An 18998-nucleotide genomic window follows, 5' to 3' on the forward strand; every position below is an offset into this window, starting at 1 on the left:
GTTTTGTTTCTAACTATATGATCACCATCTATGCATACCCTGTGATAGGCTTGAAAGCAGATTTTGTCAGATATTGTAATGATCTTGTAATTACTGATACTATGTGAGCAGAGTCGCTTCGACCTTTTCTAGATAGCAGCCTTCCTCTTTCCCCTGCTTATCTAGGAAAGATCAAAGAGACCTCGCTCAAAGGTTAAATCACTGATAAAGTAATAAATTTTTATTCAAATTTGCATATATTCTAGCCAAATGAGGCCTGAATGAATTAACGGCAAATGAAGTTGGTCACACTGCCTGTCTTGTTTTATTTACCTTTTCCATTCTGCCAGAAATATTGTTTTATTGCATCATTGTTATAACAGTGGACTTTTTGGCATCTTACCAAGGTGCCTGTATTTTGCAATATTATGTAGAGTGGGTGTACTCAGGGCAAAACAAAGAAATTAATTCTTACTGTCCAGTTGTCAGAATTCTTGGTAAATGAGTCTTGAGTGAGGACTTCAGCTTGGGGAACGTTTTCAAGTCAACCAGACTGGTGGAGCATAACTGGCTCATCATGGTCTGGGCTTACCATTAGTTAATGTGAGCTGGGGTATTGTCCCCCCTCCACCCTCCTCAGATGGGATGCTTGTCCACTGTAGGGGTCATCTCACATTTTTCCAGGTTTCCATAACAGGTTGCCGTTACCGATTTATACTTATAATAGGGCAAGTTACTCTGTACCCTCCCCTCCCGGAGTGGGAATTCAAATTTCATTGCAGGAAACTATTGTAAACAGAGCTCAGTTGGCCCAACTGAGTTCTATTTGCTGGCTATTTCTATTTCTGATAAACTGTTACTTCTAAATGAAAAATTCTTCTATGTTTTGTATTTCATGCCCTCCTCTTTCCCTTGAAAAATAACCCAGGTATAAAGGTAATATATGCATGCAATTCCAGGTACACTTTTCCAGGGACATTTAATGCTCTAACAAAGAGACAGAAACTACTATTATTATTTAACTCTACTCAGTAGGGGACAAACAACGAAAGAAAGGAGTACAGATATCCCTCGGAATTTTTTCTCGCGGCCATGATTGGATAAAATATGTAAACTTCACGTAGCACACGCCTACAGGACACGCGTGCGTAGCATGTGATGTTCACGCAATCTTCACGTGAAAATCACCACAAATTGTACTCGGCCAATCATGAATTAAATTTATTTTTCGGACAATTTTTTTCAGCTTTGTCTTTATTACTATTTATTATAGAGGATCCTCCAAGAGTAATCTGTGACCGCTCGCAGTCCCAAACACAGTTTAAATTCTACATTTTGGAAAATAAGAAATATAAATAGATCTCCGATTATAATTGAGTAGTATGACTTACGACTGCCGATCTTACTTGTAATTTGCCATTTGACTTTCCTAAGATACAGCGAGACTTGTGGCTTTAATGTTTTAAACAGGGATAACGCAAGCTAAACTGGTCCGAAATTTGAAATTTTCTTCGAAAATTCATGCCATCAACAATTTACGGGCGAAGGCTCTTTGTGGCTAGCTTACCCCATGGCAACTGTCAGCCTTTTGCTGAATGAGATCACATAAAATAAACCTCGAAATTATACACAGAAGTTTCTCCGACAAAACTAAAAAAATTGTGAAGAAATTTCAGTTACATGTATTTGGATGGTCTTCTGAAAAATTTGGACACTGTTCAAGAGGACTGCAAAGAAACCCAACACAATACAAAAAAAAACAACAAAAAAACAAAAAGATTATTTACATGTGAAAAAATACATATCAAGCTATTTTCCATGTGAGATTCTTTCCATTAGTAACGTGTATCTGGGCGACAACCGACTTTTAAACTTGGTTATCACTTTGTAATGAGTTATTTGTCCATGTGGCTACTGTAGAACTTAGAGCCTCGGACAAATAAAGCTACAATGCCTTTCTGTGAGCAAAACGACGGTTTACGGGCGAATGCCGTGACATCCAAGAATTCTAAGGTAGCGCTCATCACGGGAGTAACTGGCCAGGTAGAGTCTGTAACATTTCGGTCAAACTTAAAGTTATATGTTATTTCGATTAATTGGATCCGGTTTTTGCCGTTTCCTTCAATATTTTCAGATCAAAATCGGTAACAATAAGGTATATCATTTGTATGATGAGTGCCAAAAAATGGTTTTGTGTAAAATCAGTCAACGAGGAAATTTCAGGCATAGTCCTTCACTTTCACAGTGGAACGAGTCGGCTTTTGACACAAGCTACCGTGAAGTTGCCGAAAGAAACGACTCCTCGAAAGTATCGAAGCGATGATAAAATTTCACGGTTGTAATAAATCCCTCTGAGCTGCAAAGAGAAACGACCAACTGAAATTTGCGAACTCACAAATGACTGTTAACAGTTTTCAATGAAAATAGGAGATGCAATAACACAGAGATATCATGTATATTTGTCTGAGATGACACGTATCCCAAAGGCACTATTTTACTCTGTTTTGACGTAATATAGATCAATATAAATTATTTTTCCACAACTTGCCCAGCATTCTTTAGGTCTCTACATATATATCTTTTGTACTAAGATTTGACCACTCTATACCTCTACCGGCTAAACCGGAAGTTACAAAGCTCCGAAAGTTGCGAAAAGTTGTGGAAAAACCGGGAGGGTGGTTTACTTTCGCAGCTTTACAAAACATGTGTCGGTCACCAAGGGTCATAAAGTTTCGCCAGGTTTAATTCCAGTTTATAGCTTTTACTATCAGTATCGACAAAGTATTATATTACGTATGTGTCGGGAAAAGAGATTCTGAGCGGCGTTCTTCCCGAAATTTAGGCCACTTCCGAGTTGCCTTTTGCCTCGGCGTCAAAACGAGTCTTCGTGCGAAACTATTCATATGGAAATGTGTTCCGCGTGCAACATGCAGTTGGTAACTGCAGGAGACAAATACCTCCCAGATGTTCCTCCCGGTGTTCCACAATTCCGCGTCTGAATCAGATCCAAAAACAGCCGTGCTATAAAACTTTTAGCCTGCGAGCAAGCTTTCTGGGCACCGCCACCTTTTCTAACACCTACCATTAGAAGTATAGGTGACTGACTCGAAAAAATTAAAGCACATTGTATATAGACCACTTATTGAAAGCTCCCTGCTTGCCTTACATGTAATCCAGGCGTGGAGATCCCAAGCGATGGATTAAGAGTTCGTTATCGCTCGCTTCGCTCATAAACTCGTATGAAATAAAAAGTCTGTGGACAGGCTACGTGGAGAAATGTTCATCAAACAAATATCAACAAGCGCAGTCAGGGATGATCGGTCTTCGGAGGAGAGCACTATCAATTCAGTAGGCTATCCAGTGACTCCCTAATTGCCTAGCGCTCACAGTTTCCTCTTTTTTCTTCCCCTGAGAAGTGGCACATGAATTTCCGCCAATTTCTCGTCTCCGGTCGGTCTCAGACTTCTTTTGGCTGGTTATTTTTCTCTGGCATTTTAGATCTCTTATTCTGGGGTGCAAACCATGTTTCTTTGAAGAGTTGATTTTCCCCTTTGGTCTGCTTTAAAATAATAATGATTTTCAATCTTTTGTGATCTTTTTTCCACCCACCCCCCACTCCACAGTGGGGTGGTGGGGTAACATGGAATTGCCGCCACTTCCTCGTAGACTTCTTTCCGCGTTATTTATTATTTTTTTTATGCCATTGAAAATTTCGTACTCTGCCGGTGTTACCTTGAAGTAGGGGTTTTGTTTTTTACCTGTGGTCTGAAATAATGGTGACTTTTGAACGGCACTTAAAAGGCCGGTGACACCATAAATGTCTTGCTTGAAGACGATGCAGGCAGACTGGAAGTAACAAGTGGTTTTTTTCAAACTCGAAAATGAGCGCCCCCCTTACAATAACTGACACCGCATTGAATTAATTTAAAGTCTCTCTCCAGTGGCCGTTCGTTACAAAACTGACCGAAAATTAACTAGCCCTTATGCTCTGCCCTCATGCCATCTTCTAAAACGGATCGTCACGCAACAGTATAACCCAACGATCGTCGAGGAGAAGACCCTGGGGACGAGGTTGAGACGTGGCGTCACGCTGGTATCAGGAATCCTGTCACGGTCGCCGGCAGAAGACCCTGACAACAAGTACTGAAACCTGTGGAAGAAACGCAGAATACGAAGTCAAGAAAGTCTAAATAATTACAGCATTCCGTTTATTCTATATGAATATGGCGGAGGCAAAGACAGATAAAGAGAAAGTAGCTTTAATTACGGGTATAACTGGCCAGGTAAGAATCTTCAGACAATTTTCCCATGGACGTAGCAGAGCATGGCCGTGTTTGATTGAATTATCTTTATTTGATAAACTTGAACGGTGCTGACATGGCATGAGAGGCCACAATGTCTTACGGTCATCTCAGAACACTAAAATCCTGATAAGTTTACAATGAACGGACTCATCAAAAGCTATTGGTGTAGTAATCGTCCAAAGACACATGTAGTCCAGTACTGTAGCAGAAATGTACGGCTAAGGTTATGTAAGCTTATCCATAAGGTGCGAAATTTTTGAAAAGGAATAATCTTGACTCCAAAATTGAAATCCAGTGCCAAAGGGTAGCAATACGCAGATCTGTTTATTTTCACAAATTTTCGATGATCGTGATCTTTCAAAGTTATAGAGCTAATATACATATACTGATCCATTCACAATCTTTAAGGGTGTGATTGAAGCTTTAGTGAGACCCCGGGACTGAGACCCGCGATTACAGATATCCACAAGCTTTACACTTGTCTTTGAATTGTAGGCTAATATAGCGAAGATTTCGGTAAACGTCACGTAGTGTTATTTATGCGCCAACCAGGAAACTATTTATTGCTGAAACGAAATCTTTAGTTTGATTTCTTGGACATTTCATTGTTTGAAAACATTATTATCGGTTAGCCAGTGTCACAGTGATATGTGTATCCCCGTGATATGTGTATCCCTACACATATATCACTAGTGATATGTGTCTCCCCCGTGGGGATACACAAAACACTGATACGCGCCTGGGCATTCAACGAACGAAAAGGGGACTCGGTTGCGAGGTTCCAACGAGCGCTGTAAAGAGTAGGAGAAACCAGAAATTAATTCGTGCCCAATGGAGCAGCTTAGGATTTCTTGAGTTTGGTTGAGTTCCAACCGACTCGATTGTATATCTGACTAAAACTTGGAGCAGCGGATACACATATAACAAATTATTTCATGGCGCAGTGATCTCAGTGTGTATCCTCTAAACACAGCCGATTGGCTATCTACCTGATCGAAAAATGGGCCAATTATTGCCGAAACGTGCTGGCTGCTTACTCGCGACGACGTTTATACCCAGGTTGAGGTTTGCGGAGTTTCCAACTCAAATGTCTAAATATCTAAACTGAAATCGCATGCAGGGGATACACATATCACTAATATTATTTCATGGCGCAGTGATATGTGTATCCCCATAAACACAACTATTATCATATAGCGCATCAGCTTGTCTGAACTGCAGGCAAAATTAGCACCCGACGTTTTTACACGGCTTGGGTTTACTGGAGTTTGAAACTCGATTATTTCACTAAAAACGCATGCACACGTGCACGGGATAATAAGGGATACACATATCATTGATCATTTCATGAACTTGTGATATGTGTATCCCCATGGACACAGCTGTTATATTGGCTGTCTACCCAAGAGGAAAAATGCTCATTACATTTGCAATGTCAAAACTGACTCACTAGCAATATTAACACCCAGCATTTATTCATATCTTGAGATTTCTGGAGTTTCACTGACCTCGGTTGTACACGACCGCATGCAGGTGATACACATATCACTAATTATTACATGGCGCAGTGATATGTGTATCCCCTGAAGACAGCCATTATCTAGGCTATCTACCAAAGAATAAACGTCGATTATTATGAAACTTGCTAGCAATATTCGCAGTATAGCAATGTATACAGCTTGAGCCTTAACATATCTTACATAAAGTCGAACTGAAAAGCGGGTGCAGGGGATACACGAGTGCCACTAATCATTTTATGGGGAGCGGGTCGAAACAGTGATATGTGTTTCACTCCACGAATAATTCAGATGCAAACAAGGCGATGAACAGTGGACAATATGCGTTACTCAAGGGGTGAGAATGCACTGCGCAATTAATATCGTCCTAGAAATCCCGTGCCGTGAAAGTCAAATTGGAATATATCTAGATCCATTTGGTGTTCAACTTTAAATTCATTATCTCCTGCTCGCAGAAAACCAGTGAGGATCAAGAACACAATTCCAGCAGCAGATACGTAAGCTTTTTCAACCACAAAAATTGAGATTTGTGTTTTAAGTCTGTTTTGGTTTGTCATTCGTCCAGTAAGCGACCGGACGACGAGAGCGCTTTCAAGGAGGATATTGCTATTTAAAGTAGAGGGGAGGGGGCTGGGGGATACACATATCACTGGCCGCCATTTTGGAGGGGATACACATATCACTAGTGATATGTGTGCGGGGATACACATATCACGGGGATACACATATCACTGTGACACTGGTTTATGCTAAACTACAATGAAAATTATGATTGTTCAAACTCATTCAGTTCTACAAATGAATGGGTGATTTTGATTCTAATCAGCTCAATTTGCACAGTCTCAAATAGATTAGTGGAATTGTGAAGCTCCCCCAATCTTATCAAGCATCTTATCATTAAGTTTTGGGTTAAGCCTGGTTGTCATATCTCACTGACTTACCTGCGAAGTAGTCGCTGGTTGGAACTGACAATGTTTGGCGATCTGTTCCAGTGGGTCCCCAGCGCATCTGTGATGGATCGCCCACGTTCTCAAATTGGCATGAAATGCAAAATCAAATTGGCACAATTTTCAGCCATTCCACCTGTAAATATGGATTGAATCGTCTTACTGGGGTATGTTGCATCCGCAGGTGATGTTCACATAAAATATTTTCATCACCGACAATCTCCACCAACCGCCAGCTTGCCTGCGAAGTTGAACTCAGCTCAACTTCGCAGGCAAGCCAGTGGTCAATGCCTGGGACAGATTATGATTCGGTGATAAATGTTCACCTATGCCGTAATGGTGTCCCAAGTTGTGCTGGCGGCTATGTCCCAGGTATGTCTGTGGCATATGAGAACCAGGCTTTACCCACTGTCTTGATCTTTGCACCAGTAATACATTTATGATTGTTGCTTTGTGGGTGAATTAATTAGATTTCTACATGCAACATGCAATTTGTCCCATAAGATCAAAGGCCCATAAAGCATACTCAGCCATAGCAAGTTACAGGTTATGTAACAGGTTACAGGTTATGACTGTACTGAACACCACCTCTCCACCGGTAGATTGCAGTATTTTCACTCCCCCCCCCCCTCTCCCAAGTAAATTGTGGCATTTTCACCAAAAGTTAATATAATAAAGTGGCTGGCCTTGGCTGTTCAAAAGGCGAATAATGCTATCCATTTGATAAACAAGCAGATAACATACTTTGTTTTGTCAAGATTTTCAACCACTGGAGAGCAATTTATCCAGTGAGCAGTATTATCCACCCTTTGAACTATTGGGTCCAAATGTACAGTACTTTGATTTGTTTTGTTGCAATAATATTTTAATTGGTATGTTTTCCATAGAGATACTGGAATGTTTTGGGTTTTGCCAACACACACTCAATTTCCATTGACTGCATGTTGACAGGTCATGCAAACCTGAGTATACTGCTGACTGACCTTTATTGTGAATGATGATTATCAGGAGACAATATCTCTGAAAAATAACATCATAAACCACAGATGTTCTTTGGTTTGTTACAAAACCATAAAGTCCCATGTTAAAGCCCTGAGCTTACATAACGTCATAAGGGGTTTTGGATGGGCTCATAAACAGGGGAGCTTATATCTGGGGGGCATATAGGTGGAATAAACAAATGTTTCGGAACAACAAGATTAAACATACCTGAGAAACGAATTAAAGCTAACATACTATTACAATTAGAGCTATTACCTTATTGCCCTATTACCATATTACCCCATTAGCCTATAACTTTTGATTACAAATGTTGATCTTTGTAGAGAAATGCAAAAGGAACGCACTTATACATTAGATGGGCTTATATCTGGGCAGGGGGGGGGGCTTTATATCCCAAATAACATCTTTGTTAGCAAATAGAAGGGCTTATATTCGGGGGGGGGGGGGGGCTTATAACTGGGAAGGCTTTAACACGGGATTTTATGGTATATAGTTAGTTGTGTAATTTTCAGCAGAACTTGATCCTCTAATTGTTTTGGTCTCTTTGCTGAAACTCTCTGGATTTCCATTTCCAACCAGTCGACAGGTTGGTGCAGACAGCACTTCTTCACTTAATGCATGTCAGAGCTGTGAAAGGAATCCACTCTCTCCTCCCCACCCCTTTTGAAGCTCTGCCACTATATGCAGGTTAAATTTTGAAAATTGTTTTGTTAAATCAATTAAGTCAATGGTTTTTTTTTAAGGATGGTTCATACCTCGCTGAGTTGCTGCTCTCAAAAGGTTATGAGGTAAGCACAAACTTTTAACGTTTAATAGTAGCAAATTTAAATGTTTGAGTATAATTCACATCTCATATTATTTATACTTAAAGTGGATTATTTGCTTTTGAAGCATTTTCCACATGTGCCTGAATTTTTGCCATTTAGGTGTACCAGTATTTGTTTATTTCAATATACTTTACTTACCAGGTGCATGGAATTATAAGACGATCTAGCTCTTTCAATACTGGGAGAATTTCTCATTTATATGCTGATTCTAGGTCTCATAAAATGGGAGGTATGTATCATTGACTAGTGGTGCGCAGATACACATGTATGCCATAGCTATGTGATAAGTATTGCATTTTATAGTCATTAGTATAAGACATTTGTTTGAAACATTGCTTTCTTAGAAAAAACAGTACAATGAATATTATCGTTTTCTAAACCACTCTAAATATTGCATTTCCTTGATGAAGTACCAGTTTTAATAACCATGTTAATGGACTGATGCCAGAAGTGCTTAATATTGATCAGCATTGTATGGTACAAGAAAGGATCAAAGAATACCCCTCTTTTAATACATCAACACTTCCTCACTATTTCAAGTTTTGTGTTTTCATGTCCTCCCTAGTCTTAAACAGACTAAACACACGGTCTTTCATATGCATAATTAACACCCACAATATTTCTCTCTTTTGGGTTCTTGGTCCATACTGTATATTTACATAGATCTATCATGCTTACTTTTCAATGAAGAAATAGCCTCTATTGTAATTTGGCAGGGCAAGGCCCTGGTGGTTTGATGATATTTTAAAAATTTATTCCTTACCCTATGTGTATAGATGATCGTATGAGTGCAAGTGCAATTAACGATTTACACTATGAGTGATATTTGAAAATTTACTCAAAATTGCTCAAGCCTTTAGGCAAGTGCAATTTGAAAGAATTTTCAAATATCACAAGTAGGGTAAATCCTTAATTTTTCGTATGACTACTCATTAATTATATGACTGAGAAAATTGGGAACACTTGTTTGTTAATTTGCACCGCAGTGCATAAATTGGCCTGCTGTCAACCAATCTCATTGAAATAATTTTCTTAGTCATGTAATAAAAGTGTTATTTCTCAGTTCCTGAAACAACAACACAATTTTGATTTTGCTTTCTAAAGGGACATCTTTGCCTCTAATACTGGGATTAAAATTTATTTTTATTTTCAGCCATGAAACTACATTATGGGGACCTCACTGACAGTACAAACCTAGTAAAAATTATTAACGAGGTAAACTTTTTTATATTTAAACATACCAGTATATAAACTTAACTTGGATGGAGAGGGTAAGTTGTAATTTTTGCACCTTTATTTGCTATTCTGCAATCTTGAACATCACAACCTAAATGCAACCCTAATAATTCATTCAGTTTCCCAAAATTTGTTCTGGTGTCTATTATTCAAGCACCGAAAATTTACCTTTATCAGGATCAGGTATCTTTATCAAGTGTGGTATTTTTGTGCTAATTATGGAGTCCTTGATTGTGAATACTTGTTATTTATTCCCTTACAGTAAATTACAGTAATCTTTGATACTACTCACTTGACCGACTCCTAGTGCGCATGACCGTAACGCAATATAGCGACACTACATCTCTCCTTTCCTCTGAATAATGAGCTAGGTAAAGCTTAAAAACGAAACTCAACATGTTGCTTCCTAAATCTATCAGTCCTGTTCGTGTTCGTACAAGTTATTTCCTTTAAGCAATTGACCTAAGCAATGTCCAAGTAACGCAGTCTGAAAAGTTCAGATAATGTTCACGCAATAATGTTCTTTTTTCACTAAACCATTGATTTGAGCAATGTTCAAGTAACATAGTCTTTGAAATGATCAGGCACTCGTCTTGCTCTTTCTGATCTGCAAAGTGGGGTTAATTCAACTGGTGTAACTGTAGGTGGTTCAACTGATGCATTTCCAGGTGGTGCTACTGGTGCGTTTCTAGGTGATTCAACTGGTGTAACTGTAGGTGGTTCAACTGTCTCAATTGGTTCAACTGCTTCTGCCTTGATTGTGAATACTTGTTATTTATTCCCTTACAGTAAATTACAGTAATCTTCGATACTACTCACTTGACCGACTCCTAGTGCGCATGACCATAATGCAATATAGCGACACTACACTAATGATGACTTGTATTTTTAAAAAAGTCATGACACTGAGTGGCTGATTTGGAGATACATGACTTGGGTTAATGTATTCAATGTTTTCTGTGAACCATTAAATTCACCTGGGGTTCAGTGGGTAGAGACTTGTTAAATACAGTCCATACCCAAGGGTAACCATTTGGTACAGGTCTGATTGTAAAACAGACTTCTTGCATCGCACTTTGCTTATTAATTGCCATAAGTTAGAATATCTTGTATTACAATGATGAGCAATGTCATAATCAACATTGCAGCTATCATTTGGATTTCAATAAATCTCAATAAATTGTCTAGTAGTCAGGTGACAAGAATACAGAACATCATTACCATAAGCAACATCACTAGCAGATTATTATAATATTGTGATTTGCCACTAAATTCTGAGAGCTGACATTAAAGGAAATGTATGACAGTAACAGTAAAGAATATAATTATTTTTATAATCATTGATATAATTATTATAATATTTTTACTGGTATAATTGTTGTTGTTTTTTTTTTTACTTTAGGTCAAGCCAACTGAGGTTTATAATTTAGGAGCACAAAGCCATGTGAAGGTGAATGTTCTATCAAATAAATAAAACTACAATGGTGTCTCTTTTAGACATTATTTTGGAAAACCTTGATAAATAAATTTCAGGTTACCTGGTATGGTTGATTTTTTGTGCTGGCTACAGTCAGTCTATACCTGCCAACTTTTTTCAAGTGACAGGTATGAGAATTTTACCCAGGGAATTCCAGGATTTTTGAAGACAACCAAACTGCATGCCTGAAGACATCCAAGGATTTCTAAGGATGTTTGGAATATTAGGCAGTCCTAGTCAGTGGAGGATTTAGTGGATGGCAAGAGGGCCATGACACCCCTTTTTCTTGTATTTGACCCATTGGGGTAGGGGGCTGGCTTGTGCTATACCACAATTTCTTTGGCTACCTCTGAATATTCTGGGTCCACCCCTGCCAGTTTTAAGATATGTCTTGCTACTAGTACTTTTCCCTAGAAAATCGAAGAATTGGCCAAGCCTGCTTTCATTTACACGAATCTATTTTCTTTCATTGTTTCACACTTGATTATATTAATTTAATTTTTATTTTAAATACTTGATCATATTAATTTAATTTGACTGTTAACAACTACAGTAAAAGTACAATTTTGAGGTTCCCCTTATAGGAGACACCAGCACTTCATGGCAGAAATCTCTTTGCAGAAGTGTTTTGAAATGTTGGGTTTGACGAGTTCACAGAGGGTCCACAATCAACATTTTAAGGCAGACATACTTTGTGACTGTCGGTGTAACCACAGGTTCTCTCTTAAAGGAAATACATATACTACTTCTTCTGTTTTCCTTATATTTCAGGTTTCATTTGATTTAGCTGAATATACTGCTAATGTTGATGCCGTTGGAACACTAAGACTTTTGGATGCAATCAAAACCTGTGGAATGGAAAATACTGTTAGATTCTATCAGGTACATGTACCAAAACAAATAATTATTGTTATTATATTTAATAATAAAAATATTTCCCTTATGTCACCTGAATCCTGTGAAATCTCAGCTGGCTCCTCTGCCGGATATTCATCAGATATTTTGAAAAGATGGCAAAATCAGCCACCTACAATGTGAGTTAAGTCTGAACAGAACAGAACATATTCTGTTTTCAGTAGCATGAAGCAACTAGGAGTATTTCTACTCCCTCCCCCCTGGATGGGATGCTAGTCCATCACAGGGTTACCCCCAGCATTAAATTTGCTGGTACCCATTTGTTCACCTGGGTAGAGAGAGGTACTGTGAGAGTAAAGTATTTTGGCTATGAAGAACACAACACAATGTCCCCAGCCAGGGCTCAAACCTGGACCGCTCAATCCGAAGTTGAGACCCACAGACCATGAGAGCACCACGCCTCCACAACAATGTACAGAGTCTGGCAATAAAGCCACCCTCTTAATAACTTTGTGACAACCTTGTGACATGGACTGGGCAGTGCTGCAGTAATTCTAGAAATATTTTAACTATAACAGTCTATCATGCACTCAGTATATTGGTTTCATTATTTTCCAGGCTTCTACCAGTGAGATGTTTGGAAAAGTCCAAGAAATCCCACAGACTGAAAAGACCCCATTTTATCCCAGGTCTCCTTATGGTAAGAATAGATTATTATTGTCACTGGTTTAAAGGGATGAATAGGTAATAAGTGCTCTCCCTCAAACTATTAGTACTGCAGACTTCCTTTCATCTTAACTTTTCTTAACTTGACATGTATGTTGGGAATTAATTGCACAAAATTAGAACATGAAGAAGCTAGTGGTAAAGGGGAAAAGTGACCATTTTGGGGCTTTTTGGTACAAATTAGCTGAATTTTTGCATGTGGCCTTTAAATCAATTGAACAACATTGCCCAGCTGATGTTTTTTCTCACAAGTTTCCACTCCATTTTTAAGAAAAAAAAAATGGGCTGAAAAATGCTCTCGGCATCCTTTGTTTTGCCTTATTCAAAACAGAAACAACAGAAACCAATTAGTTCTTTGCTTTATAAAACAAATAATGAAATCAATGAAGTGGCACATACTGAAGTGTAATATGAATCATAGGTTCCTTATTAGTCTAGAAGACACAGTACACATCACAAAAGAACACCACCCCACAAACCTATTATTTTCATTGTTTTCCTCGTTCTTTTGTCCTTTTGTTTCCTGTTGTTTACATCAGCTGTCTTCTACACCAAGTAAGAGCGGAATCATATTGTATGATGAAACATTCGCAATTTGTTTACTCACAAAGTTACAAGCATATACTGGTGAGACAACCCATACAATTTATATTCATGCTCAGCTCTAATCTTTTGTCAACAGGGGCAGCCAAAGTGTATGCTTTCTGGATTGTTGTAAATTATAGAGAAGCCTACAATATGTTTGCTACTAATGGAATCCTGTTCAATCATGAAAGTCCACGTAGAGGTACAGATTCTCTTATCATTTTCGGCATTTCAAATCTTCAGTTGGTTCTTTTCTTTCTCTGTTGATTAGATCAAGTTATCATGAGTTCACTGAGTAATACCAAATGATTTTTCAACTCAGGTGAAACTTTTGTAACAAGGAAGATAACAAGAGCAGTGGCTAAAATTCATTTAGGACTTCAAGATAAGGTAAGCTAGAGTTCCATGGTAATATATTGATCACATTGATTTCAATTAATTTACCATCAGTAATACTGCATGGGTAGGGGTCAAACCTTGTCAAATTTAAAGAAAGGTTAATGTTTTTTCATCCTGTGTTTTGTCGGATCTGCTAACTTTTTCCATGTTTTACTGGGCTATAAGACAAGTGTCTTTGTGGCAGCAGCCTGTATGTTTCTGTGGCTGTGTAATATTACAGACCTCAAAATAGTGGAGGGTCCTAATCAAAACCTGGCGACTTTTCAGCAAAAGTAATTTAACTTTTCAATCCTGCAATGACAAGATGACAGAAGGGTCGAGAGTGAAGTTTGGATGGAACATAATTGTGCTGCAACAGAAGCAAAATAACCTAACCTGTAAGATCACAGGGGGGGGGGGGGGGGGGGCTGTGAACCCGTGTGGCTACCCCACATCAAGAAAAGGAGTACCTTCTGCCCTGCAGCTGTTTCAAAGTCAACTTAGCCTAAGTTACATTTAGTCACAATAAAAGATAATTATCAACAAGTTTAGCTTACCAAATTTCAACAGAATGATGCTACAACAAAGTGTAATCATACAGAAAACAATTAAACAACTGTTGAAAACAATATCAATGACATTATTTACCACGAGAATTTCATGACATTTGGATGACTTTGGCTGGGACTCTGAGGTCCCCCAGTGTGAAACATTTTTTATCAACAGTTATAAATGGTACTTAAGTAGCATCAATCTACTTTTTATTTAACATATATTTATCTTTTTTTTTCTCATAGCTTGAACTTGGAAATCTGGACTCCAAAAGAGATTGGGGACATGCCAGAGATTATGTTGAGGTAAAAATCATTTTAAAATATATGTGTAATGTAATTAATACTGCAAGTCGATTTATTTTCTTTTTTGTACATGTAGGTGCATTTCAGAAAGTATCCATGCCCTTCTCACAGAGAGTTCTTTTGCTTAAGATCCTACCACCTGCCCTGCTGGAAGTTCCAGTTAAGCTTCATACTTTCCTGTAAACGCTTTGGCTTTGAAAATCCCCCTCCCTTCCCTCACAGTATTTCCAATGACATTCCTTGGGGTGGGTATGGATAGTCCCTGGAATCACACCTTGACTGCCTGTGCTAACTTGCATTTCTAACCTGCCATTGTATACCTTATGTATACTGTCTCCCTGCAGCCATCATTATGATGGCAAGTGATTTTTAGTACTAGCATTCTCAATTTGATGGTGTTCTGTCCTGAACATGCTTAGGGATACCAAAACCAACACCCTAATTATGATGTTGAGCATCCCCATCCCTGCCATGCGGGTGTCTCCTGCCCCAGGGAGAACCCAGACAAAAGTGCTGGGCTTGTCTGACTAGCATCTTATCCAGAGGACTTTTCCCAAATTTACTTTTCCCAACAGAATGCAACACCCTGATAATTTGCTTCACATGTTAGTTTGGTTGCACCATATTATGTTGGCTTATCTTGTATTAAGTATGTGGATGTGTCCTTCTTTTGTAGGCCATGTGGCTTGTTTTACAGCATGAACAACCAGAAGACTTTGTAGTGGCAACTGGAGAAGTTCATAGTGTAAGAGAATTTGTTGTGGCAGCTTTCCAACAAATTGGCATAAGCATTGTGTAAGTCTATCAATATTGTGAACTCTTCTTCACCCAAGCTATGCAGGAGCCCTCTTTAATGTTGCCTTTTCTTGTTTCTCCTCAACAGTTCATTCAGTAGTGTGCACAATTCTTAACAGATACCAAAACACATTTTCACAACTTTGAAACATAATCAACCCTGATCAAGTTGATATCATAGAATACATATTAACTGGGAAAGGTCTGGCCAGACTCTTTTTTTATTGCAAAACACATAATTACTTACATTGTACTTACCCTACTTACAATATGACACTTAAGGGTTGGCCAGACTTGAAAATGTTTGGTCCTCTATCATTTTGCATAGAACTTATTATACCCATGCCACACCTTGATCTCAAGCGAACTATTTTCACATCCAGCCCTCCCAGTTGGTCAATAAACTCAAGATATTTTCCTCATCCAGTCAATATTTAGCAGTTTACTGAAAAACCTCAATAGAAGTAATAAAACTGTACATGTAGTTGTCTGACGTTTTGATGTTGCTAACATCATTATAAAGGTAAAACTGACCGTTTTATCCCAGTTTGAATATTGGGGAGGAAAGAGCAAGTTCAGAAATAATAACAGTAAGAAATAATGGGGGACATACATTGTAGCAGTTTGTTCACTGCAGACACTTCAGCAAAATATAAAAGGCTCGACTTTTTTCCCAGATGGGAGGGAGAAGGTGATACAGAAGTTGGAAAAGACAAAGAGACTGGAAAAGTTCTTGTGAAGGTGAACCCCAAGTTCTACAGACCTACAGAAGTGGTGAGTTAATTGTTATGATAAAACTGGTAATTTAATTCTATAAATGTTAGCCAATCAGAACTTCATATTTCTCTTACTAGGATTATGTAATAATTCCATTTTCATGTCAAAATTAAAATTTACCATCTCACCTGGAACACAAAGGCACAGTGGTCAAATGGTTACCGTTCTGGACTCCAGATGGATTGGGTTCGAGCCGTGGCCAGGGTCAACATGTTGTGTTCTTGGGCAAGACACTTTACCCTCACAGTGCCCCTCTCCGTTCAGTTGTATATTAAATGGGCACTGGTTATGACACTACCATTTGATGCTGGGGATAACCCTGCCAAGGACTAGCATCCCAAGGGGATACTCCTAGTTGCTTAGCTCTACAAAAACCGGGATAAGCTCCCACTGTAGGGACCACTTGGCCTGACACAGACTTAACCTTATATTACATGGAAAAAAACATAAAACAACTAGTAACCATGTAACATCATGAGCCATAATGAAGTGTAGTTATGCATATTGTCACACCAAATGGAGGCGATTGTAGTTGTAATCCTACCACTATTTTGAAGGATAATAATTTTGTCACTCTTTTGGGAGACCTCTCCTAGCTTCCAAACTGTTAGAAGTCAAATGGTAATGTCACTATTCAAAACTATTGCTACTCTGTTCAAAACATTTAGTTCTATTCAATTTAAATAAATATATACAATGTACCTTAATTGACCACTCCCCCAGTGGGGCTTTTCAGAGCCAAAGGAAACAAACAATGAAACAAATCATGTAAATGAACATAACATGGTTAAATCTCCCTCTTGGCAAGAGACATACCAGTTGGCTATTTACAAGCCTGGCCAAGGAGTTGAACTCGGGACTACTGAAGACAACACCAGCTAGTTGTCAGAACGGTACTTGAACTCGCGACCTCCAGATTTCAAGTGCGGCGCTCTAACCACTCAGCCATGCTGCATCTACAAATTAGTTGAGGCAAAACTACAAATTTGAGACAAAAACAAACTGGAACCTGGGAAAGTAAAATGCAATTTGTTAAACTGGAATATATCACTTAGGACAGAAAATAACTTTTAATAATGAGAGGCGAAGACCATCTGTGCAAAAGAAAAAACTATTTACATGTTAATTATTTTACCAGGATTACCTGCAGGGATCATCAGAGAAAGCATACAAACTTCTTGGCTGGAAACCTAAAGTGTCTTTTGAGGTACCTGTTCTATGTTACACATGCACATGGTGACGTGTATCCCTTGTTAGAAGTGGTATAATTAGGTTAATTCCCTTGTTTAGCGATGACCTTTTATTGAGACTGGCGCTTACCAAGCCTTTTTCCACCTTGTGAGGCAGTGGTCCTCCCACCTTAGATTGAATTTGAATTTAAGAAATGATGATTTCTGAGGAGGAATTTGGTGAAAAACCTTTTGCAGCAAGGAGGGGCCCAAACGAATTAGGGTCTTTGAAGACAAGATACAGTATCTCTCTTTGTCTTGGAGTCTTCGAGCCTAAATATAAACATTTGGTAGAAATATTTGAAAACCCAACCAGCCTTTTATAGTTTTTATTATATGGAATACTGATCCACAATGAAAAGAACAATTCTGATTGGTTCCCTAAGCGACTTTTTTTGGCAATACGGTCCACTACGACGGTCGTTTAGCACCCCCCCCCCTCCCCCCCGCCAAGTCGATTAGCCTCTAGCCGGTTCGCCCCCAACCAGAAGTCGAAAACACTGTCTATTTCTCGTTCTTCAAGGGTGAATATGGGGGCTAATCGACTTCTGTTTGGGGACTAAACGACCGTTTACCGCTACCACGTACCCGCTCACGAATTAGTCTTGGTTAACTGCTGTTTCAAACATACTACAAAATACGTTAGTTTGTTGATAAGTAGAAATCGTTTTTCCTTCACGTCTCACGGACAATTTCCAGCATATGTTCAGAACAGCGACGTCGAAAAGACAAATATATGCTTGCAAACAAAGTTTTAAAAGAACAGTTAGAGCGGTTTCCAACTGAGTGTCGAAAGTTATCAGGCAATTACCTTAGTTTTGGTTTTGGTTTTGGTTTTACTGCTGTTTGAGATTGGCTGAGTAGTCTAATTGGTTTGTGATTGGTTTGGTTTTGGTTTTACCACGCTCAATTGAAAACCGCTCTAATAATAATACTTTACCAAATTAGCTTATTTGGTTGGTACAGGGGAGTATTGGTTTCTATAGGCCTTTGGCTCGGTCCATGGTAAACGTTCAAAAGTAGTTCAATAATCCCTACATGATACATGCGACTCGCTAGTTAGCGCAGTGACTGATTGGCGTGGTGAACTGGGAAGTTTCTTCTGTTAAATGTTTTCAATAGCGTTCCTTATTAGTTTTGGGAGTTATCTATTACCACTAAGTTGGTATATACAGTTGATAAGAGTTTTTAAACTCTTATAAAACGTTTTTAACTCTGTTTTTTTTCAGGAACTGGTCAAGGAAATGGTAGAAGGAGACATAGCCCTGATGAAAAGCAACCCTTCAGCTTAATTACAGATTCAAATTAGAATCAAGATCATCTGTCTTAGCAACGAAACTGAAACCAGCCTGAGTACACTCCTATGTGCCCATGCAAGCAATATGTTTGTTGTTTAGATAGTAACAAATTACAGGTTAAGATAAATTTTCAAATATATATTTAGCAAAATGAGGTGGCATAACGAAAACGAAAAAGTTTTAAAATAAATTTTGTGATCTTGTCTGGA

The 18998-nt window shown here is 38.6% G+C and overlaps 1 protein-coding gene across 2 annotated transcripts; it reads left to right on the forward strand.

Moving 5' to 3' along the window:
• Window positions 1-1751: 1751 nt before the first annotated feature.
• On the forward strand, window positions 1752-18998 carry LOC145464834 (GDP-mannose 4,6 dehydratase-like). Of its 2 annotated transcripts, none has more exons than XM_081448635.1 (14): window positions 1752-2022; window positions 8493-8537; window positions 8718-8805; window positions 9730-9791; window positions 11215-11262; window positions 12061-12171; window positions 12763-12844; window positions 13553-13657; window positions 13778-13845; window positions 14631-14690; window positions 15367-15485; window positions 16163-16259; window positions 17401-17469; window positions 18721-18998. In XM_081448635.1, exons 1-14 carry the CDS (start codon window positions 1930-1932, stop codon window positions 18781-18783), a joined length of 1110 nt encoding a protein of 369 aa, XP_081304761.1. In that variant the 5' UTR covers window positions 1752-1929; the 3' UTR covers window positions 18784-18998. The 2 variants fall into 2 exon arrangements, with proteins under 2 accessions (XP_081304761.1, XP_081304762.1); XM_081448636.1 differs by lacking the exon at window positions 1752-2022 and adding an exon at window positions 2033-4262.

The sequence above is a fragment of the Orbicella franksi genome, chromosome 13, assembly GCF_964199315.1.
Source record: "Orbicella franksi chromosome 13, jaOrbFran1.1, whole genome shotgun sequence".
Lineage (NCBI taxonomy): Eukaryota > Metazoa > Cnidaria > Anthozoa > Scleractinia > Merulinidae > Orbicella > Orbicella franksi.